The sequence below is a fragment of the Myxine glutinosa genome, chromosome 5, assembly GCF_964187855.1.
Source record: "Myxine glutinosa chromosome 5, kmMyxGlut1.1, whole genome shotgun sequence".
Classification (NCBI taxonomy): domain Eukaryota; kingdom Metazoa; phylum Chordata; class Myxini; order Myxiniformes; family Myxinidae; genus Myxine; species Myxine glutinosa.
The window spans coordinates 41434711-41458302 of NC_136265.1; the positions used below are offsets into that span (position 1 = coordinate 41434711).

Sequence of the window (23592 nt, forward strand, 5' to 3'; positions counted from 1 at the left end):
TCCTTTGTATGGGCCCGGATAGTTCAGCGTTGGGCACGCTGTTCAGAGCTTGAGGGAAGTAAACCCGCTCTGGTTGTCGAGCTGCAGCTTGTGCTCTCCAGACCTGAGAACAGCTCTTCCCTCTCTGGCTCATTGGATGTGACTCTCCGAAACACCCTTTTGAAAGCTCTGGACCATGACCATTTCCATTCCTAATTGGTTGTGCCACCAGGCATGTGATCTCTCCATGACGCCATCGTCCGCATTTCAGCCTTTTCCAATCGCCATTATGCCAACATCGAGAGGCAGGGAATTAAATAAATGAGGCAAGGGAGGAAAGGGAAAGTTAAAAGGTCCATCATGACCGTGGCATGTCCGTCCATCTTTAACCCCTAAATCATTTAAGCATTTCGTTTGTAACTCGACTCGATAGTGAAATGGTGGGAGCGTCCGCTCTGAGTCTGAAACGTTGGTGGTTCAAACCCCGGCCGATTCATACCAAATATCTTCAAAATGATACGTGCTCCTTCCTTGCTTCACGCCCAACAAGAATAGAGCACCGATAAACAAGGTTGGGAAGGCTCTGTCTGTAGAGTTAATGCTTTGAAGGTTGTCAGCTGGTTTTTGAAAGACGGTCCTATCAATCGTACACACTCAATGAGCCACCAATGCCAACACAATGGGAAAATGGTGTGAGGAGAGAGACACACAGAGACAGACAAACATTGTCATGCGCTGAAGCGTCGCGACCACCCACAAATACACTAAGGTGACCACACCCTGGGCCGTAACCACACCCCAGGTGACAGGACCAGTTGTGGCAATGATGGAGAACGGTTGGAGAAAAGAGACTTCAACCAAACACTAATCAAACAAGTATCGTTCCACAACGTTGATGATAGAAAACTAATTCTTTATTTACAATTTACACTACACGCCAAACTTACCTTAAACCTCACACATACACAAAATGCGTTCACAAAATGATTCTGACGCCAGGGCAGATTCATTTTTACTACGATTATCAACCTAATTCACATTTCACTCCTTTATTTAACTAATGTGACAAATACAAAACAATTATATGACAAAACAATAATACTTGGGCACACACTAAATTTCAAGTCCCTTGGCAAATCTTAATTACGTCACCAAACATTCAACTCAAAGAAAAAGAAAATCACAAAATAAAATTTTCCTAAAAATATGAACTTTTCTTTGTTTCCTTATTATTCTTAGTCATATTGTTTCTCATCTTATCTCCGACTATCTCCCTCACAGTTCCCATCCGCTGTTGTCCTCATCAATATCACTTCAGCTGATGCCACCAGGTGAAGCTGCTCAGTTAAGTTCCATCTTGGCCAGTGGGATTGGGCCCACTCCTCCAGAGATTTATACGGTCTTTGATATCCATCTGGTTGTGAGTGGGATGCACACAAATGTTCTTCTTCTCCGTTATTGGGACCACCACAGAGTTTGCCAGAGTCGCTCCGAGGGAACTTCAGATTTGGCTCCGAAATTACGCAACAATCCACCATCTCTTTCTTTCTCCAATTCGAATCAAGGGCCCTGCCAGATTGTAAACAAGACTGTTTGGGGGTTACTTCTTCTCCTCTCACAGACACTTCCAGATTATTCTGGTTCCGAAGAAGAGTCTATCTCCATAAAATCACTTCCTGCTGCAGTACCACTGGCTATTTGTCTGGTTTGGATGGCCTGGTCTCATCTGGATGGCATTAATTTCCTCCTGTTCTTCAATTTCTTCCAGTATTCTACTGACTCTGCGATGAGCTCGCCAGATTCCTTAACTTTTGGTCCATTTATGGAGATGTGGAGGAGTGACTCCAACATGTCTTGCTTGATTCTGTTTCTCAGTAGTGTTTTGACTCTTTTAACAGCAGGTGCGCCTCTCTCTGGCCATGTGTTGCTCAGGGGAAGGGACAGACACACTTCCATGATATGGACAAGCATCGGCACAAAATGCTCATAGGTACTGCGCGTCGAAAGGGTCTTCTCCAAAAGCCACTCAGTCGGAGATTGGGCAACATGGTTTTTGTGCATTATTGGGGGATTTAGAACTTCTCTGGGAATTTTCTTCTTCAGTTCCAAGAGTTCGTACTTAAACCTTTTCCACTCGCGCTCCAACTCTTCCATTTTCTCTTTTTGATCAGACATCCGAGAAAAGTGGCGACCAAGAATCCTAACGTCTTCCAGGCCATATTCTTTGAACTCTTCTGTGGATCTGTCTGGGACAGTAGTGGGATCAAAAATCCTAAAAGCAGTCAGCACTTCAAGGCTGTTCTGAAAGCGGTTGTTTATGTTTTCGGTCAGAGCCAAGACATATTTCTCCGTCAGGTTAGCAAGTTGCTGCCCACCGCTTTCAGTTAATGTTGGGATGTCGCAGGCAGCGAGTCTTCCTCCCTCCGAAAGATCCTCTTTAAGTTGCTTCAAAGGCTTCTGTTCGTTTGCAACGTCTTTCAGCGAATCCAGAGTGAACTCGATGGCTGGACTAATGGATGCAAATGAAATGGCTCCCTTCTGAAATGATCTGCTGAGATGGTCGAGGATAGGCAAAATCGATGACAGCAGATACACTGCCGAAATGAATTGAATTGTTCCAACTTGTGCCAGTAGTCCTGTAGCAGTCGGATCACCTTCTTCTTTGAGCTGGCGTAGCGTTTGTGTGAGCTCGTTGTAATTTTCATACACACTCACGATAGAGTTTTGAGTAGACGACCATCGTGTTCTGACCGCTTCCTGAAGTTTCTTGGATTCCTTCCACTTCCTCATTGTTTGTTGGGTTGCAGTGGAGTCCACTTGATGTGAAGTTTCAACAACTTTTGCATAAGCCGTTGTTCGCTTTGCCGAGTTGTTGAAGAAAGACCGCAAGTTGACAAGAATGTTCTCCACTTTCTGTATGTATGAAACTTCATCATTCGCATCTCCACATGCGAGTGCAAGTCTGTGGCAGATGCAGTGAACTGACAATAGCGTGTCGGACACTGCTCGCAGCTTCGCAGCCAGACCATTCCTTTTACTGAGCATGACACTGGCACCATCGGATGCAAGGCCACTCGCTCGGTGGATATCCAAGCCGCACATTTTGAGTTGCTGGAGGATGACTGTCTTCATCGTTTCAGCATTTGCTGAAGTCGACTCCAGCAAAAAGTTATCAGTTGAAAGGAAATTTACTTTGGCTTTATTATCAAAAGCATCGACAAACTGCACGAAGGTGACCAACTGCTTCGTTTCAGTGACGTCACATACTTCATCAAGTAAAAGCCCAAAGCTACCGGCCTGTTGCACTTTTCTGATGATTTGCTGCTTTATCGTTCGCCCAAGAATGAGAAACATTTCCCGGACAGAACCATCAGACCTGTGCTGAAAGTACTTCATGTCGGTCAGTCCTACTTGTTCCAGAAGGTCCAGAAGCTGAGTGAATTTTCTGTTGCTGATCTCTTCCTTAGCAACCCAATAAATAGTCTGAAAGCCCTTCTGATACACACATAGTCTTGTATTCTCTTTATGAATGTATTCTTTGTGGAACAGTGAGCCCCGGCTGAGCAGCTCCTTGGTTACTGCCTCTTGGTGCATGCTCGAGTTTGCGTGTTCCTCCAGTGATTTGCGCTTGAATCGAAAAGCTGGGACACAGTTAAACTTCTTAGTATTGTTCTGAGCATTCGCCGTGTCGTGTTTGCGGCAAAGCAGGCAAAACATCCCTTTGCCTTCAACATACACCAGCCAGCGATATCCAGTCTGAGGACAACAGGTAAGTTCCGTTTCAAATAACCAATTGTGCTGAAAACGGTCCTTTGTTCCTGTGAGATGCTGGAGTTCTGCGTTGCTTACGGTCTTGCAATCCTTCCCCCTGCACATGTCTGACGAATGCACCATGTCCCTCTGACCAAAGAAAGCCTCAATCATTGCAGCTGTGTCTTTTGGTTCAGTGGACCAGGAGGGTGATTTTGTTGTTTGACTGAAAACCCCCAACTTGTTCTCCATTGCTTCGGTGTGCACAGGACTGTTGCTCCAGGCATCGCTGGCAGGAGATGCATCCTCTTCGTAAGTATTGGTTGGTGTGGCAACAGGTGCATCCCTAATTGTAGCTGGGGATGTGTAATCATGATCTGGTTTGGCTGGAAAAAAAAAAAAGATTTCTTTTTTTTATGGAAAGCAACGAGTCTGCCAATAGTCTTTTAGTCTGTATTTTCTTTGGAAATGTATTATTTTGTGCAAATCCTACTCGTTCACATTCCACTATTCACACGTGCTGTAGCCCACCCTTCATATTATTCATAACATAAACAAATTAGAAGAAGCACGATTTTTAAATATCTAAGAAAACTCACATGGCCGTACTTATTGACACACTTGCACCTTAAACTGTGTTATGCAAGGCCACAAGAAAAGTTAGCGACAGATATATGTTTATCGTGCAAATATTAACAAGACTCAGGGATGTAATGGTAAGTTTGAGTGTCTGCTCAGAATCTGGGAGGTCGGGGGTTCAAACCCCGGTTGAGTCGCACCAAAAATTTAACAATGGTAAGTGTTCAGCATTTAAAAGGATAAGAGCACGGACAATTTCCATGGGTTGGCATCCATCGGGGGAGGAGGAAATTCCTCCTTAGGAAATGCCCTGCTGAGTAAAAAATATAAAAAGCGGCGCCATTGTCATGACATCGCTGGTACCCAGAGTACCCCGGTAAGTGATGGCACTTCCTCCAAGCTCAGTGGCTGTGTTTGTCTCATCTAACAGTCTTGTTGTGTCGCGTATGTTAATCTGTATGTCCATGTGTGTCTGGGGAAGCTCCACTATGAGCCTTAGATCATGTAACAAAAAATAAAATAAAATAGTAGGACAGGATCATATCAGATGGCAAACACCAATACCCAAGCACAGCGGTTTTCTATCCCGTTCTAGCGGGATGCGACTAAGGTAGAGGTATGAAGTTAAAAAGCACATGACAGCCTACAAAAATAATTATGTAATAACTACAAAAATAATGTAATAACTAATTTATAAATGAATAGTAATGGCAAATAAATTATCTTTGCAGGTGTTTAACATCGTCTACTATTTTGGTCAGTGTCTATAAGTACACAGAAGTTAGAAGGGGTATCTCACAACCGGTCTAGCATCTACACCAACAAAGCCAACAGATAGAGCAGATGTACCCATGAACTTGATTGTAGAAACTAAAAACTCACCAGTTCCCTTGAAACTATCGAGCTATCGTTTGGGAGGGAACAAAAATCATGAAAACACATACTGAACGAGAAAGACCCTCGGTATAGTGTTTGTTATGACTCATCCCAAATTTAAAATGGAGTAGATCGAATTTTTTTTTGTCACTGATCTACAAATAATACCCCATAATGCCAAAGTGGATATATTTTTTATTGGTTCACAAGTTATCAAGTGACCACTATATTCGTCATGTGTGTGCGTCTGTCTGTGTGTGTCTGTGTGTGTCTGTCCGCAGCATAACTACCCGATGATATCATCCGATCTAGATGAAACTTGGGTGGGAGGTTGATATCATGATCTAGTTGTGTCCTGCCTAGAGTGGGTGTATTGCGCCCATTGTGGGCGGAGCCACACCCGAAAAAGATGTCTTTTTAGGGGGTAATCGAGTTCAAGCTACATCTTCTCCGAGGGGTTTGGTGGAATCTGACAGGGGTTTCGATATTTGGTTAGGCCAACGTCATGTGTCTAGCCCCACGGAGCTCGATTTTTCATTTTTCATTTATTTATTTATTTTTTAATATCATTTTTCACCGAATTTTCGGTATTGTGTAGCTAACTAACCTCATCACTGATTATACATTATTTTCTATCTCATTTCAAGGTCAGTAACCTTCGTTTTGACATTTCCGGGCCTGGCCTGTCCGGGCCTGTTTCAGTTATAGTCCGTCCTTTGTCATTGAATCGCTCGTGAACCATCGTCGTCTCCTGACTTGTTTTTTTTTAGAAGCGTTTACAAAATAATTGAAAATGAAATGCAGAAATACCTAATTTACACAAGTATTCAAACCCCTGAGTCAATACTTCCTAGAAGCGCCTTTGGCAGCGATTGCAGCTTTGAGTCTTTCTGCGTATGTTTGTATCAGCTTTGCACATCTGGATATGAGGAGTTTCTTCCATTCTTCCTTGCAGATTTGCTCAAGCTCTGTCAAGTTGGATGGGGAGCGTTGGTGAAAAACAATCTTTAAGTCTCTCCACAGATTCTCAATGGGATTCAAGTCTGGCCTTTGGCTGGGCCATTCAAGGACTTTCATATTCCTGTTCTGAAGCCATTCCAGTGTTGCTTTGGCTGTATGTTTGGGGTCATTGTCCTGTTGGAACATAAATCTTCGCCACAGTCTTTTTCACTCTAAAGCATGTTCTCCTCAAGGATTTGCCTGTATTTGGCTCCATTCATTGTTCCATCTATCCTTACAAGCCTCCCAGTCTCTGTCGCTGAAAAGCATCCCCATAGGATGATGCTGCCACCACCATGCTTCACGTTACGGATGGTGTTATATGGGTGATGACCTGTGCTCAGTTTCTGCTAGACGTAGCGCTTTGCATTCAGGCCAAAGAGGTCAATTTTCGCCTCATCATAACACAGAATCTTTTGCCTCACTCTGAGTCTTTCACGTGTCTTTTCACAAATTCCAGGTGTGCCATCATGTGTCTTTTTCTCAGCAGGAGTGGCTTCCGTCTGGCCACTCTCCCATAAAGCCTAGATTTGTGAATTGCTGCAGAGATTGTTCTCCTTCCGACAGGTTCTCCCATCTCAGTCAAAGAACTCTGTAGTTGTCAGAGTGGTCATTGGGTTCTTGGTCACCTGCTGAGGATAAACATCGAGACCATCACTTATTTCGGCCATACCAATGAATTCAACCACGACATGACACATGGCAATTTAGAGGCACGAGGCGCCGAAAAGTGGGTTGCTCGGAATCAAAAGCGGGTTTTATTTTAATTATGTATTTTTCCCAAACGCGGTCATAATTATTCACTGTCAGTAACACAGAATACGCCAGAATACTGAGACAGTTGTTTATTGACAAGTAATGATAAGGAGGTTCCAAGTAATACAACTTCAAACTCGGTGATTGTGGCGAAACGATATTAAATATGTAATGATCCATCTAAAAACACCCTTTCGATTTTATGAGTGGGAAGAGGGGTGTGGGGAAGTGTGTGGGGGGTGGGGGGGGGGGGACAGAGAGTTTGGGTTCAGGGGGAGAACAAAGATGGGACAGAGTTGGGAGGGGGAGATTGAGAATTTGAGAGGAGGAGCGGTTTGGAATGTCGGTGGGGGGAGACAGGTGAGTGCGGAGGTTGAGGAGTTGTGCGAGGGCGGACGAGTGTTTGAAGGCTTGGAGTGGGGAGGTGATTGAAGGCTTGAGGTTAGGGGGGGAGGGTTGAAACTTGGAGTTTTTTGAGCAGGGGGTGGGGGGTCGGGGGGGACCTGGTCACATTTTAAATTGCGCGGATGTTCCGCGGGTACCCGCTAGTGTTTAAGGAATAGTGAACTGCAACAAAATGGAATGCACTACGATGATTCTGTAGCTTGTTTTAAATTCCGTACCTCAATATGACAACAAACATGTTCAAAAACGATTTACATTCCTAATTTATCCAAAAGGTTGTCCCACAAATTATTTCAAATAATAATATGCACAAAACAGCTCATTAATATTCATGACCCTGGAAGTATTGTAATTAGTGTGTTTGGAGTGTCGGGGAGGAAAAATGGGAAAATTATCCAATTCAACTTATACTCCATAGTTCACATTGACTCCTAGGCCAAAAAATACGGTGCTTTGAATGTAAGGTTCTAATTTTCGTTCCATACTGTTACATGTGAAGGTGACAACTAGGTAAAGTTTTCTACACACAAGATATTTGTGCAGCCTCTTGCTGTTGTGGAACCTCTTAGGATGCGGAGGCCGTAAACACGCCAAACACCCTTTAGTGTGTGTTTAATGATGCAAAACGTATCGCAATAGGTATGACCAAAGTCACAATTGGTAACTCTGTAACCTACGAGTTCAACAATTGTGAATGCTCCAGGATGATCTACTCGACATCTTTCTCGGAAAAGCGACCAAAGTTCCGTTGCCTCTTTTCGTTATTTACAAACTCATTTGCAGCGTCTATGAGGTTTATGGAATCCGTGAGTTCCTTGTGCACGTGTAACAGGACACAGTGGTTGAGCCGTTGCTGCGCCACTGTTGACGCCAAATAGGTTTTCACCCTGTGCAGTACAGATGCGGAACGTAAGCCGACGGCACTTGTGGCAGGTATGAGCAACAGCAGTTTCAGAATTTTGACCACTTCCGAAACAATATTTCGCTGTGCAAGCGTCATTTTCCTTACGAGCAGCAATACATCTCTCCAGGAAAATGTCTGGGAGTGTTCCCCAAGTTCATTCAGCTGGGCTTGGATATAACAGAGCTGCACTGCCAATAGTTTGGGACTGAAGTCACCTTTATATGCTTCCTCTATTGTGGAAAGTTCCGCCCCGTATGGTTCACCGTTGGCACCCTTTGCCAAAATGCACTCGAGGTTTTTCAAAACCACATAGCCGGGTTGATCGAACCTGTCCTCGATTCCCTCCTTCGCTGAATCGAACGCCCGATTCCACATCCGATGATAATGCTCTTTGGTTGTTTCAGGATACTCGGATTGTGTCCGTATTCTCCTTTTTTGGGGCGACGTCAAGTCGGTAAGGCAGAGATTCTCTGCTTCTTGAACTGTGCTGGCCCAAAACAGCTGCCAATCGTAATCTGATCGCATTTTTTCCAGCGTTTTCAGGGTCCCAACTGCGATCTCCTGGCAATTGGAAGCTGACATATCGGTGTGTTCCAGGGTCATGGACAGATTATCGGTCAGCTTGAGAATGAGACCAGCAACCCTCGTTCCAAAGTAGAAGTCGAATGACTCCATCTTAACTTTAATGCCGACGATCTGCGCTTTCACGTCAGACTTCAGATGTTTATCCTCAAGATATTCATCCCAGGTACAACGGAGGACCCCGTAGTTATCAATGACCATTTGAAATGAATCGGCGGATACTGTGCAACGCGTGGGGCACAGGTCATGAAAATCCGAGGTGTCTGGTGCTATCTCATGCCTCAATTGATCGAGGATGGTATTTCGCTTGTGCGGAAGTGTTCTCAATTCTGTAATTTCTTGCACAGTGTCAACAACGTCCCCGAATTCATCGACTTCTCTCATCGCAAAGCAAACCGCCAACTGCACTGTGTGACCGTAGCAATGTGTAAACGTAGCTCTCGGGGCCTCCCTCTGCATGCGAGTACAAATGACGCTTTTTGGTACGCGCAAGTTGGTAATACCATCATAGCATTGGCCCCTGGCGTTGCTTGGGGAAAGATTCAGTTTAAACAACGTATCTCGTACTGCAGCAACTGGCATGTCGGCGTTCATATTCTCCACCTGGTAAAGACCAGTGAAGGATTCTTCAACCTCCAGCATATCGTTTATCCATCGGATGCAAATGGCGAGTTGCTGTTTTCTTGAAGTGTCCGCCACCTCATCTCCCATGATCGTGTACCAGACACTCTTATGGACGTTTGCAGCGATGTTCCTCAGCAAAGACAGTCCCATAATCTGCAGTTGCTCATTTTGAATGCCTTTAGATAAATACTTGATGCTCCCTTTCTTCAGCCATCCCTGTACATGATCATCCGTTTGCCCCCTTAGCTTGATAAGCTGGAAAAGGTTTCCATCTTCGTCGTCGTTGTCGTCACCCCTTAACGGAAGGCCCTGGCGTGCCAGATACCGGGTGTTTCTCAAGATCTCGAGGAAAATTTTGCGATTCTCCCGTTTGTCCGTCTGATGTACCTGCGACAGATTTTCGCCAATGTCGCCACATTGGGACGGAAGAAATGCTTCCTGGACGGCTATTCTGTGGCGTGCGCTTTTTTGGTGTTCGTTGAATCGCTCCAGTCCTTTCTTCCAATTGCAAAAGCCTTTTTTAATGAATCTCTCATCCTTTTTGGAACATCCCACTAATGGCGACTTCATGCACAGGTAGCAAAGCACATGGTCGGTACATTCAGAGTAATGGAGCCAAGGGAATCGCTTAAACCACGAGGACTGAAAAGCACGTTTCTGCTTTCCAAATTTACGATGAGGGAAGTTTTTATGAGTGGGCTGGTGAATGGCAGCAGATAAAAACTCAATTGGTATTTTCTCAGTATGTACCTCATCCTGTGTGTCAGTTGTAACAGTTCCGCTAGGAGTTGCGTCATCTTCGGTCTGTGGCTCAGTGGCGACGCAACTGGTGGGGTCCTTGCATTGTGTGCTCGGCCTTGCTTGCTGCGGTTTAAGAAACTTTTCCAGAGATGTCTGCTTTTTGCACGGTTGGCTGCCACTTGGTGCCTCTAACGACGAGCGTTTACTTTGTATTGATCCTGCAGTGGGGCGGGGACTGGGAGAGGGAGGAGGGGCTGGGGGCGGGGAATAAATAAACGAGAAAACTGTTCACAGATGAAAGTCAATCTGCACACTTTTGGACGATGCAATATTTGTCAAGATGGGTCGAGAAATTAAAGAATTTGCACGAAAGTCCAAACACGTTTCAACACAGCTGCAAAAATTAATTAATTAAATGACTTGTACACCTTACCCCAACTTTGCTCGAAAAAAAGGCCTTGTACACAGGCATCTCCGAGTAAAGCTGCGTTGTTCGTGTCATGCAATATAGCTTGTTTTAACTATATTTCACAGGCTATAGCTTTCTGTGTGTGCTGCATCTCGTTCTATGCCAGACATTGCTTACTCTGTATCGGCAAAGAATCACTGCTGGGTCCCATGGAAGGAGCGTCAGATGGGTCTTGCTTCACAGAGACGTTACCCAAAGTCTCCTGGGAAGTATGAGGAACGTTGCTTTGGAAAGGTAGAGTCTCAAACGGATTGCCTGCACATGCACACAACTTGCCATTGGTCAATTGCAAGAAAATATAAATAAATCAACAAGTGAATTTAAACAAAAAATTTAAATATAGTTAGACCCCGGTTTACGTCAGGGATGCGTTCCTGAAAATTGCAACGGATATCTAAACGATGAAAATCAAAGTAATTTTTCTCATAATAATTAACTGTCGCCACTTCACTATTTTTAGTATTGTCGCCACTTCACATATTTACCTGTGACATGTCACAGGTTTACAAGATGTTTGCGTTGCTGCTGTTGTTGTTGGGGTTCTTGGTGGGGGTCGATTTTTTTTTTTCGATGTGCACCCATTGGTCGGACAGCTGCTGGGACCACACCGACATCTACCGCTTGACACCACCCACCATAGCACTGAGACAAAATTATTTGGCTGCCATCTTAGTTTTCCTGTGGGATGAACACATGATTATACACTGCCAGGGTTTGTTGCGTCAGATTTCCATTGGTCTTGTTTGTGTTGTGTATTATTCACGATGAGGGACCCCGAAAAATCCAGTCATATGTCGAATAATAGTATGGTTTAACCAAGCCTGTCAGAACGCACAGTACGTCTGAACACACACGTTAATCAAGCGTTACCTTACGCAAATTACTAAAAAGAGACCGTCACAATTTTTGAACAGTGCCATATTGGGGCTATGCAATCCATGACCATGTGATGAATCAGCTCGTTCTGATATAACCGTGAAATGAATGAGAGGTGTCGAGTTAATTTTTAAGAGCGCATTAAATGTGTTTCCCAATCACGCTGTTCATATTTAAGATAGATTTCAATGTGTGTTTCCCAATCGGCCTGTCACAGGATTTTGTCGCAGATTGTGACCACAGTGCGGTCGTTCTTGTTGTTTAACGACAGTTAATTCAAGTACACATACATATTTAAAAAAATAATTACCAGATATATTGAAATAAAAATCAACCTCTACCCAAAGCAGTCAAACTTAGTACCTCTTCTTCTTCCTCCTTCAATGAACGTCCACATTTTTATAGATGGTACGCACCATAGTTGGAGACAAACCTAATAACCCTGCAACATCAACAGCACGTTCACCAGCATCTATTTGGCGATAAACATCTAATTTCACTTCTCAGGAACACCTTCACGATGCCTCTTAGCCACTCTAGAGTAAAGCACATCTATTTATGTGTGGAGCAAAGTACAGTGGTTCTTTCGGTGATTTTACGATCTCCTGAATTGGTAATTTAGCGATGTACTGTATTCTGGCGTCTATTAGTCCTGTAAGTTCTGAAAACGCTCGATAATAAAAGTTGCGGCTTTTAAATCGACATAAGTGCGAGTTGAGGCGACATAAGTCGGGTAGTGGTATAAATAACGTGACGTAGTTTTCGAAACCACATAAAAAGGGGAGATGTAAATCGGGGTACAACTGTATTATGAATTGTCATGGCGATATACATTCTTCACGGTGCCATGTTTGAAAGCACAGGACCGCAAGAGCAATGACAGTGACAGCAATGACAGTGTAGCAAAGTAAATGTACTACATAAAACTCTGCACCAGACTTTACTTACTCCGTATCAGCTGAGAATCACTGCTGAGCTCCTTAGGAAGAGCATCAGATGGTTCTTGCTTCACAAAGACTTTACCCAAAGTCTCCTGGAAAGTTTGAGGAGCGTTGCTTTGGAAACATTTCGTCTCAAACGGATCGCCTGCACATGCACACAACTCACCATCGGTCAATTGCAACAAAATAGAAATAAATCAACAAGTGAATTTAAACAAAGAAATCAAAATACAGTGAGACTCTGGTTCACGTCAGAGATGCGTTCCTGAAAAGTGCAACGAATATCAAGACGACAAGAATCAAAGCAATTTTTCTCACAAGAATCTATATCTAAATAGCTGAATTGTGGTTCTTGATTGGATGTTTGGACGGACTATGTATGTATTAGTGAATTGGTGGGTGGACCATCCAATTTGCCAATTTTGCAATTTTACGACCTTACACCCGTTGGCTGGACAGCTGGCCTCAGGTGCCAAGTTCCTGCTCGGGTCTGCCCCAGCAATCTGCGGAAGCGTAATGCAGTATTCACCAATCGTTTAGGCCTTCCATTTTAGTTTTCCCTTTTTTTTCCCTTTTTTTTTTGGTATACAAGATCGAGGCTCGTGAAAGAGCGAACATTAATCACACAGAAAGACAAACCGACACATAAAACATATAACATGGGGAGCGGTAGACAAGATGGGGCGAGAGGGGGAGGAACACAAACACAACATCTGAGAGCAGGGACATCGAGAGATCTGTGGGAGGGAGAGGGCTTTGGGGGGGGGGAGGCATGGGAAGGGGGGGTGGGAGAGGTATAAAACATATGGACACTGCCGGGACTTCCAGGAAAGAAGTTGGAATTTCAAACGAGGTGGATCTGGGGTGAATTAGTGGGGGTAGAAAAGATCAAGGTTTTGGATGGGGAAAGATAAGAGATGGTGGTGAACAGCTGTTTTAAAGACCTGGAGGGAGGAGTGGGATTGAAGGGAGTGTGGGAGTTTGTTCCAGAGGCGGGAGAAAAGAGGAATGAAAGAGTGAAGGTGAGCAGAGAGCCGAGATTTCGGCAGTTTAACCATCAGAGGGTTGCTGGCAGATCTTGTGCGACCTGTAGGAATATTTGGGGGACAAAGCACAGAGAGAGCTGGGGGAGCAAGGCCGGAGAGGAGTCGGTAGAAGACAGAAAGACCACCTCCCTGTCTGCGGTGAGTGAGTGAAAGGCCCTCGGAGATAGCTTCATCACGGGAGATTCCAATGATTCTGAAAGCTTTGGTTTCAACAGCGTGAAGCCGAGCTAGGTGTGAGGCAGGAGCTCCGGCCCATAGGGAAGAACAGTATTCCATTGAGCTGCGGATGAAAGCCTTGTATGTGGTGAGGAGCTCAGGTGTGCCTAGGAAGGACTTCGCACGACGGAGGATGCCCAGTCGGCGACTGGCTTTGGAGGCCAGCTTGGAAATGTGGTTTTCCCAAGAAAGATCATGGCAGATAGTGAGACCCAAAAGCTTGAGCGACAGAACTTCTTGGAGAGGATTGTTGAGAAAGTAGATGGGAGGGTTGTCCAGTCGATCTTTTCTTCGAGACATAGTAAGAGTGTGAGATTTGTCAGGATTGAAAGACATGTTCCACTTGTTTGACCAGTCTGTGATTTTGTCCAGGTCTTCAGAGAGTGAGGAGGCTGCAGACTGCCGATCTGAGGGAAGAGGAATGGAGCGGCAGAGAGTGGAGTCATCAGCAAAGAGATAGAGAGAATCCCTTCAGTGTAAAGCAAGGATCATCAAATATATGTCGAAAGTTTGCAGTGGATAGCCGTCACAGGTCTTGAGAAGGAGACCACGGCTACTATAGCTCTCCCAAAAGAGCTCTCCCCTCCCCCCTCCCAAAAACCTCTGACACTATATTTTACTGATGCCCTAGAGTATCCTGAACATTAAATCAAATGTTAACATTACAAAAGTTGGGATCAATATAAAAAGTTACCCTCAAGACACGACCCTGGTCAATTCGCATCACACTTAATTTCTATGTTTCATACTTTGGTAATTTATGCGGTCATTATAACAGGAATACTCGTACATGCAAAAGAGGTACAAAATGAAAGCTTAGATTCTGCTGGTTCTTAGGAAATCAAGATTATCAAGTTTCAGAAATATTTCATGTGGGGTTATTGCTCTACATATGGCTGCACCCCACGTACATATCCGGCGTATCACAAAAATGATAAAATTTCTACATTTACTTATGCTTGAAGTGCAAATGTGAGACTTTATTCTTCCAAGTCATATATTAAAATAAACTGCATCCATCTACCTAACGTTTGACATGACAACATATGATTATTTGATATGACAACAACAACAACAACAACATATGACCATGACATAAATCGATGACAAACCACTAGATTCTGAGGATGTGGACTCAGATGACTCGGAGACAGAACTGCCAGATATCCCACATCAGTTTGGTGGAGACAGTGATTAAGATTGACAATGTTCACAGATATCCCATATCAGTTTGGTGTAGACATCACTGACAGTGATCAAGATTGACCATGTTCACAGATATCCCATATCAGTTTGGTGGAGACAACACTGACAGTGATCAAGATTGACAATGTTTACAGATATCCCATATCAGTTTGATGGAGACAACACTGACAGTGATCAAGATTGACAATGTTCACAGATATCCCATATCAGTTTGGTGGAGACAACACTGACAGTGATCAAGATTGACAATGTTCACAGATATCCCATATCAGTTTGATGGAGACAACACTGACAGTGATCAAGATTGACAATGTTCACAGATATCCCATATCAGTTTGGTGGAGACAACACTGACAGTGATCAAGATTGACAATGTTCACAGATATCCCATATCAGTTTGGTGGAGACAACACTTACAGTGATCAAGATTGACAATGTTCACAGATATCCCATATCAGTTTGATGGAGACAACACTGACAGTGATCAAGATTGTCAATGTTCACAGATATCCCATATCAGTTTGATGGAGACAACACTGACAGTGATCAAGATTGACAATGTTCACAGATATCCCATATCGGTTTGATGGAGACAGCACTGACAGTGATCAAGATTGACAATGTTCACCAGTGAATTAAACCTGTGCCCATTCATTATATTGAATACGTTACTCAGTATGCCTTGCCTGGTGGCAGCTTGTTCATTTAGTAATGTGCATACATTTTGTCAGGCTATTTTCACCCTTCATCATATTTGAAATGTTTATGACTGTGTTACATCACAGAAGCATATACAGACTTGGCATTTAATATGGAATATTTTTTTTATTCTTGACTTGGGTTTACTTTCTGAACTCAGTATGTCAATCTGGTGACTTTCTTTTACGCTTCGGTGATTTCTTTGTCAAAAGAACCATGTCACTGATTGTCTTTCTCAGCAAGAAGTCAATAACAGGATAATATCACAGGTGGCGTGACAAAATGTAAGGACAGGTACATTTGACGATTGGCTTCACACTCGGGTATATAAGGGTTGTTGTGTTCTGTATTAGTGGAAAACAACTGCTGCACGTCTACAAAAGTTATTGCCGCTTCCTCTGGAGATGGTCCGTCAACTTGACAATGCTGTTTGTCATGGAGTGGTGGCTTTACGAAATTCTGGCATGAAACAGCGTGCTATTGCTCGGCAGTATGGCATCACTCAAGGTCAGGTGTCGAAGATCCTGAAACGAAATGCTCAGAGGGGTGTCCCTACTCCAATACCGAGGCCAGGACGTCCACGCAGAACCACAAGGAGAGATGATCGCCAGCTGCACCGGTTAGTCTGCAATGGCCGTACCAAGTCAGCTAATCGGCTTAGGGCTGAGTGGCAGCAATTGCCAAATGTGCCTGTATCCAGAAGGCTAGTCAACCAACGACTGGTTCAAGCAGGCTATCGTGCCAGGCGTCCCCTGAGAAAGCCACGCCTGACCAGACAACACAGCCAGCGCCGATTGCAGTGGGCCAGAGAGCACCGTCAATGGCAGCCAGGACACTGGAATCACCTGACCTTCAGTGACGAGTCTAGATTTCTGGTCTATCGTCAAGATGGCCGCGTCCGAGTGCGCAGACAAGTGCATGAAGCCCACAACGAAGATTGTATAGTGCCAAGAGTCCAAGCTGGAGGTGGTGGGGTGACCGTTTGGGCTGCTTTTCATGCAGGGGGCAAAACTGACCTGGTTGTTCTGAATGGAAACCTGAACCAGTTCAAGTACAGGGTCATTCTGGAAGAAACATTGCTTCCATTTGCTCGTGCAGCCTTTCGAGAAAACTTTGTCTTCCAAGATGACAATGCACGGCCTCGTCATGCTCGCATGATCCAACACTTTCTTGCTGACCATGGTGTAGAGCATATGGAGTGGCCTGCCATGTCCCCGATATGAATCCGATAGAGAACTTGTGGGCAGAATTAACGCGTCAAATCGACAACTTGGACCAGCAGCCCACTTCTGTGCGTGAATTGCAGCAGGCTATTGTCACTGCTTGGCAAGCGATTCCTGTCCAAACCTTGGCAAATCTCGTGAACAGCATGCCTCGACGTGTACGTGCTCTCCTGAATGCTCGTGGGCGTTACACGAAGTACTGAACTGTAATTTTAGTCTGTAATCCCAGTCATAATTTAGCTTTTGTTTTTGTTGAAATTTTTTTTGGCTAATGTGCAAAATAAAGAGATACTTCTGGAAAACGTACAGAAGTTTAACACAGTACTGTCCATGAATTGAGTTCGATATCAGTTTACATCACTTTCAAGGATCAATTTATTTGTTTCGAAATGTCAAATGTGGCTTTTGTTTCTTTTAAAGGTCACATTAACAAAATCTAGAATAATTTCAACATAATTCCAATGAACTTTTGGTTCTAAGACATCTTGAAAAGTAAGTTCACTCCCACAAAAAAAATATTCCATATTAAATGCCAAGTCTGTATATTGAATTTGTGCATGAGTTGTTGATGTATTGATTCCCATGAATGTATCGCTCGCTGCTTTGCTTTCTTCTATTATATCAAGTGCCGTTCTTGAACTTCCCAAACCTTGTCGGTTTATGTCGTAAAATCACATGTTGTCAAATCTAATGTTGAGTATATGGATGCAGTTTATTTTAATATCTGATTTGGATGAATAAAGTCTCAAATTTGCACTTCAAACAAAGTAAATGTAGAAATTTAATAATTTTTGTGACGTGCCCGATATGCACATGGGATGCGGGCAAATGTAGTACAATAACTAGAACAACAACAACAACAACATGCATTTTAAAGGCCATTTTCCCTACTAGAGCGGGGGTTAGCCTTGCGGTCCCCATGACAATCTTCTCCATTTTGCCCTATTTTCTGCATCTCTCCTTGTTAACCCCCTTGCCCGCATTTCTTCTTCGACCATCTTTAGCCAAGTCTTTCTCGGTCTTCCCCGTCCTCTACTTTCTCCTACATTCATTTCCATCACTTTTCTCAACCAGTCACTTTCATCCTTCCTCAACACATGACCAAACCATCTCAACCTGTTTCTCTTCAAAAGCATCAATCACAGGCTCTATTCCCATCATCTTTCGCAATTCATCATTTGTCTTCCTCTCTCTCAAAGATACTCCGCACATCCACCGAACCATTCACATTTCCACCCTTTCCAGCCTTCGTTGCTGCTCTACGTTCATTACCCATGTCTCGCTCCCATAAATCATAACACTTCTCACACATGCAGCATACACCTTTCCCTTCAGCTTCAACGACACTCCCCTCCTCATCAGCACGCCACTCAGTTCCCGAAACTTCTTCCATGCACATCTCACTCTTGCAACCGTTGCCGAGTCTGATGCACCTTCTCCGTTCAGCATGTCTCCAAGGTAGCAAAATGTTTTCACACCTTCCAGCTTCACGCCATCTCCAAGATCCAACTCAACATTTCCTCCATCTGCAGCTCCCTCTGTGCACACCATACACTTGAATGTAGCTGCCACACTGGTTAATTACCCTCTCAGACCACTACATTTTTTATGAACCCACTCAGCGCACATTGTACATTGAATGGAGTTCACTCCGACACCCTTCCTGCACACAGCACACGGCCATTTCCCAGTTCTTTCCACCTCACCACATGCTTTAGCACTTGCCATCACCTTCGTTTTTCCAATATTCACCTTCAGACCTTTTGTCTCCAGACATTCCTTCCACTTGTTCATCTTCTCCTTCAGTCCATCCATACTCTCCACAATCAACATCAGATCATCTGCAGACAACAACTCCCAAGGTAAACCCTCCTTTATGTTCTGAGCCAGCACCTCCATCACAGCTACAAATAGTAGTGGACTTACTACCGACCCCTGATGCACTCCCCCCTTCTCAAACTCACCACTGTTCCCGTCCTTCGTCCTTACAGCTGTGCGTGCTCTCTCGTACATTGCCATCACTACTCTGGTCAACCATTCCTCCACTCCTAACTTCCTCAATGCCCGTGTCAGTACTTCACGTGGAACCCCATCGAATGCTTTCTCCAGATCAACAAACCCAAGAAACAACTTCTTCCTCTTCTCCATGTACTTCTCCTGCAACTGCCTTACAATAAAAAGTGCGTCTGTCATTCCTCTTCCTGGCATAAATCCAAACTGCATTTCGTCAATCTTCACTTTGTTCCTTGTCCTCATAACTTTATCGCTCGATACGAGCCACAGTCCAGAGGGTCACCTTTCCCCTTGTATAGAGGGATGAGGGTACTCAGTTCCCAATCCACTGGAATGCGGCCTTCTTTAACCACCAGATTACAGATCTCTGTCATTCTCTTCACACCCCAACTTCCCGCTGCCTTCAACATATCTCCCACAACTCCCGTCGGCCCTCCTGCTTTTCTACTCTTCATTGCTTTTATTGCTTCCTCAACTTCCTTCTCAATTATCTTCTCTGCCGGTCCTAAAACTGGGTTACTCTTTATGTTGCCGTCCCATTCATTCTCTGCCTTCAACAGCATTTCCATATGTCTCTTCCATCTTCCTTTAAATCCATCTGGGTCCACAACGATTTGTCCCACTTCATCCTTCAAGCAACTCACCACCATCACATCGCACCTCTCTTTCGCTATCTGCTTTGCAATCCTGAATACTGCTCTCTGACCCTCTTCTGAATCCAAGCGTTCTCCGAACATTTTCCTGCATGCCTCCTGCGCCTTTGCTATCTCTTTCTTTGCAGCCTTCTTGGCTGCCTTATAACTTTCATGCTCTGCCTCTTCTGCCCCCGTACCCTTCGCCTTCTGCCACACCTTGAACTTCTTCCTCTTCTCATCAATCCTCTTTCCAACTTCATCATCCCACCACCATGTTTCCGAGTGCTTCGGTGGTCCTTTTGTCCATCCACATACCTCACCAACGACTCCCAACAGACTATCTTTCATTGACATCCAACCACTTTCAAGCTCAACCACATCATCCTCTGCCATACTCAGCCTCTCCTTTAATGCCTCCCTCACTGTCACCTCTTTCAACCTCCACAGCTTCATTCTTGTTTGGTACTTCACCCGCTGAGCTCTCCTCGCAACTTTCACCCTTATGTTGCAGACAACCAAGTGGTGCTGTGAAACAGCCTCATACCCCGGGATCACCTTTGTGTCCCGGAGGTGCCCCCTATCTCGCCTACGCATCATCAGGTAGTCAATGGTTGTCGTCGACCCACCTGACGTGTATGTAACAAGCTTATTATCCGCTTTCTGGAAATGAGTATTACAAATCAACAAAGCAGCTCCATCATCAAACTCCAAAATCCTTTCACCTTCTCCATTCCTCACACCATATCCGTAACCCCCATGAACTCCCTCAAAACCGTCCATACTCCTTCCCACATGTCCATTTAGGTGTCCTCCTACCACAACAACTTCCTCATCTTTCACCTTTTCCATCAGCTTCTCTATTGCACACCAGAACTTGTCCTTCTCTTCATCGCTCCGACCGACCTGCGGAGCATATCCCGAGATGACGTTCACCAAGAGCTTTCCAATCATCATTTTGACTATCATCAACCTTTCACTCACTCCAGTCACACTCACCACACTGTCAAAGTTAGATTTGATGTCAATTTAGATTTTGAGGGCAAAGGTCATCTTGAGGTCAAATTTCGAAAATCGTCATTTTTCATCTGATTGACTTGAAAGTTGAACAGGATTTGCATATGGGGTCACTGAATTGGGAAACCAAGTATTTCTAGGTCAAAAGGTTAACTCAAGGTCAAACTTCCAAAATCATCAATTTTCATCTGAAAAATAATCAATTTTCATCCGAATGACCTGAGCTTTGATCAAGATCGTCAGTTTTAATCTCAATGAAATGGACAATTTGATGTATTCATGCCAACTTGTTTTTGCTCTGTACGACGTCTTTCTTGTTTGTTTGTCGGTTTGTGAACAGGATATCTCAAAAGGTTGTGGACGGATTCAGACAAAATTTTGTGGATTGGTTGGGTATGTGACAACGACAAAATGGTTAGATTTTGATGAAGATCTGCATCTGGATCTGGATGTGAGAATTTTTTATGTGATTCTTCACTATTGATAGATAGGGTAAAAACTATGTATATCACGATATCTCAAAAAGTTGTGAACGGATTCGGACAAAATGTGATGCAGAAGTTGGGTATGTGACAAGGACGAAATGATTAGATTTTGATGAAGATCCAGATCCCGTTCTGGATCCGCGATTTTTGAAAAGCGATTCTTCACCACTGAGAGACGGGGCCAAAAACAATACATAGCACAATATCTCAACAAGTTATGGACTGATTCGGATGAAACTTGGTGGACAAGTTGGGTGTGTGACAACAAGGACGAAGCGATTCAATTTTGGTGAAGATCCCAATACGGACCGGAAACGACATTTTTTACGTTTTTAAGTGATTCTTCACCATAGAGTAATAGGGCCAAACACTTTTATGATGCCTCTTAGCCACTCTATATTGCAGTACATTTATTTATGTGCAAAGCAAAGTATAGTAGTTCTCTCAGCGATTTTATGATCCCCTGATTTGGTACTTTAGCGATGTATTTTGGTGTCTTCATTGGTCCTTTAAGTTCTGAAAAGCTCAAGAATAAAAGGTGTGGCTTTAAATCGACGCAAGTTAGGTAGTGGTATAAAGAACGTGACGACGTATGTGCGAAATGACATAAAAATGGGAGATGTAATTCGGGGTATAACTGTATTATAAATTGTGCCATGGCGATATACATTCTTCACTGTGCCATGTTTGAAAGCACAGGACCTCAAGAGCAATGACAGTGACAGCAAAGTAAATGTACTACATAAAACTCTGCACCAGACTTTACTTACTCCGTATCGGCTGAGAATCACTCCTGAGCTCCTTGGGAAGAGCATCAGATGGTTCTTGCTTCACAAAGACTTTACCCAAAGTCTCCTGGGAAGTTTGAGGAGCGTTGCTTTGGAAACGTTTCGTCTCAAACGGATTGTCTGCACCCGCACACAATCACCATCAGTCAAATGCAACAAAATAGAAATAAATCAACAAGTGATTTAAAACAATTAAATTGAAACATTTAAATTACGTCATGGTAATACGTGCATCATGGTCCCATGTTTGGAAACCAACACGGGACCTTAAAAACAACTAGAACTGCATTCGATAGCGCGCATACCTCCGCCAGGCTGAACATTTTACATTTTGTATTCCACCGATAGGCCGGATTGCTAAGCTTGTTGAGTGGTGCTGTATAAGACGTAAACTAAATGTTGGAACACATCCCCCCTTAATTACACCAATTCCTATGGGGAAACATTCCCCGCTATCCGTTGTTTCGTTACACGTCCAACTTTTTTGGAACGCATCTTGGACGTATAGCAAGGACCACCTGCATATCGTTTTTAGCTGACCTTCATTTTGCACGACCGAGTATTCCATGAATTCGGCCTCCACTTTGACTTTCACAATACAATCTGCAAAAACATCAGCACATAGATGTTAAAATCATCATTTACGAGTTGTGCAATCAAATGTTACGTAAACTTCAGGACAAAGATAAATAACAACAGAGCAACAAAATTAAGTTTCAGATATTGAACAAGAACTTGTGTCGACCAACAACTGCAACTTTTAACTCGATGCCCCTTTGAAATTCCCCGCCGACATTTCTTTTCTCCGCACAAGCCTCAGGTTCTTTTTATAACACTTCCATGATTCATAAAAGAGCAATTGTGGCTTTGTCTTTCTATATGATAATACGCTAAGGCCAGAGGGGGCGTCATGTAGAAGGCTTTTTCCCCCAATGGTCCCAACTCCCTGCTGAGCCCCCAGTCAGACGCAGGATGTTTTCCCACGGTGCAAACCACTCTTCGATTTTCCTGTCGCTGTCCACATCAATAAGAAAACCAACTTTGCTTCTCCAGGGGGAGGGAGTGTGACGGTGCTCGCATTACCGACACTGGGCCAGCTGTTCGCATCACCCAGTATCACACCGCGTTCAACAGCGTCCAATGTCATAGCAAACTTTGCTTCTCTGGGGAGAGTGTGTCCGATCTTCTCTTCTCCTTCTATATAATAATACACTAAGGCTTTTCTGTGGTAATATTTTTACCACAGGCTTCTGCTAGCCTGTATATAATGGACCAAGTGCATATACTGTATGTCCTGCCACTCGCAGCACCTTTTCTGATGTAATAAAGAAACAACTTTTATCCATGTTGTTTGTGTTCCTCGTAGTGCATAATAAAATAAATTGCATACGTGTTGGTAATACCCAAAGTCGCATGTTTGTAGTAGTGAGGGTCAGGTCATGGGCACGAGAAAAAACCCCTCCCCTGCAAGGGTGAACAATTACATTCTCACAGGTAAACAATTACATTCTCACAGGTAAACGATTACATTCTCACAGGTAAACGATTACATTCTCACAGGTAAACGATTACATTCTCACAGAAACGTACAGCGTAATGATCACCCCAGCGGGGTGGCGGCGCGGCACATGCCAAGAACTCAATGGCCTTGCCATGGCCACACTCCCGTGTCCCAAAAGACCCCCAAAGACCCCGAAGACCCAATGAACCCCAATGACCCAAAATACCCTGAAGACTGAAATTACCCCAAAGACCCAGGAGACTGAAAATACGCCAACGACTGAAA

At 44.0% G+C, this 23592-nt stretch overlaps 2 protein-coding genes across 4 annotated transcripts in view; one reads left to right on the forward strand and one right to left on the reverse strand.

Annotated features, from left to right (window-relative positions):
- Positions 1–23147, forward strand: part of LOC137427633 (uncharacterized) — a 143563-nt gene extending 120416 nt beyond the window's left edge. Inside the window, exons 8-9 of one of the 2 annotated variants that reach the window (XM_068117254.2) lie at positions 3999–4041; positions 22860–23147. In XM_068117254.2, the coding sequence (XP_067973355.1) occupies positions 3999–4041; positions 22860–23022 (206 nt within the window). In that variant the 3' untranslated portion in view covers positions 23023–23147. The remainder of the gene's footprint in view (positions 1–3998; positions 4042–22859) is intronic. The other variant, XM_068117256.2, reaches the window with a different exon arrangement.
- LOC137427631 (zinc finger MYM-type protein 1-like) overlaps positions 872–23592 on the reverse strand; it is a 35469-nt gene continuing 12748 nt past the window's right edge. The window contains exons 2-6 of one of the 2 annotated variants that reach the window (XM_068117247.2): positions 22347–22409; positions 21789–21926; positions 12489–12626; positions 10782–10919; positions 872–4115 (exon numbers count right to left, since the gene is read on the reverse strand). In XM_068117247.2, the coding sequence (XP_067973348.2) occupies positions 1702–4115; positions 10782–10919; positions 12489–12626; positions 21789–21926; positions 22347–22409 (2891 nt within the window). In that variant the 3' untranslated portion in view covers positions 872–1701. Of the gene's footprint in view, positions 4116–7013; positions 10450–10781; positions 10920–12488; positions 12627–21788; positions 21927–22346; positions 22410–23592 lie in introns of those variants that run through there. The other variant, XM_068117248.2, reaches the window with a different exon arrangement.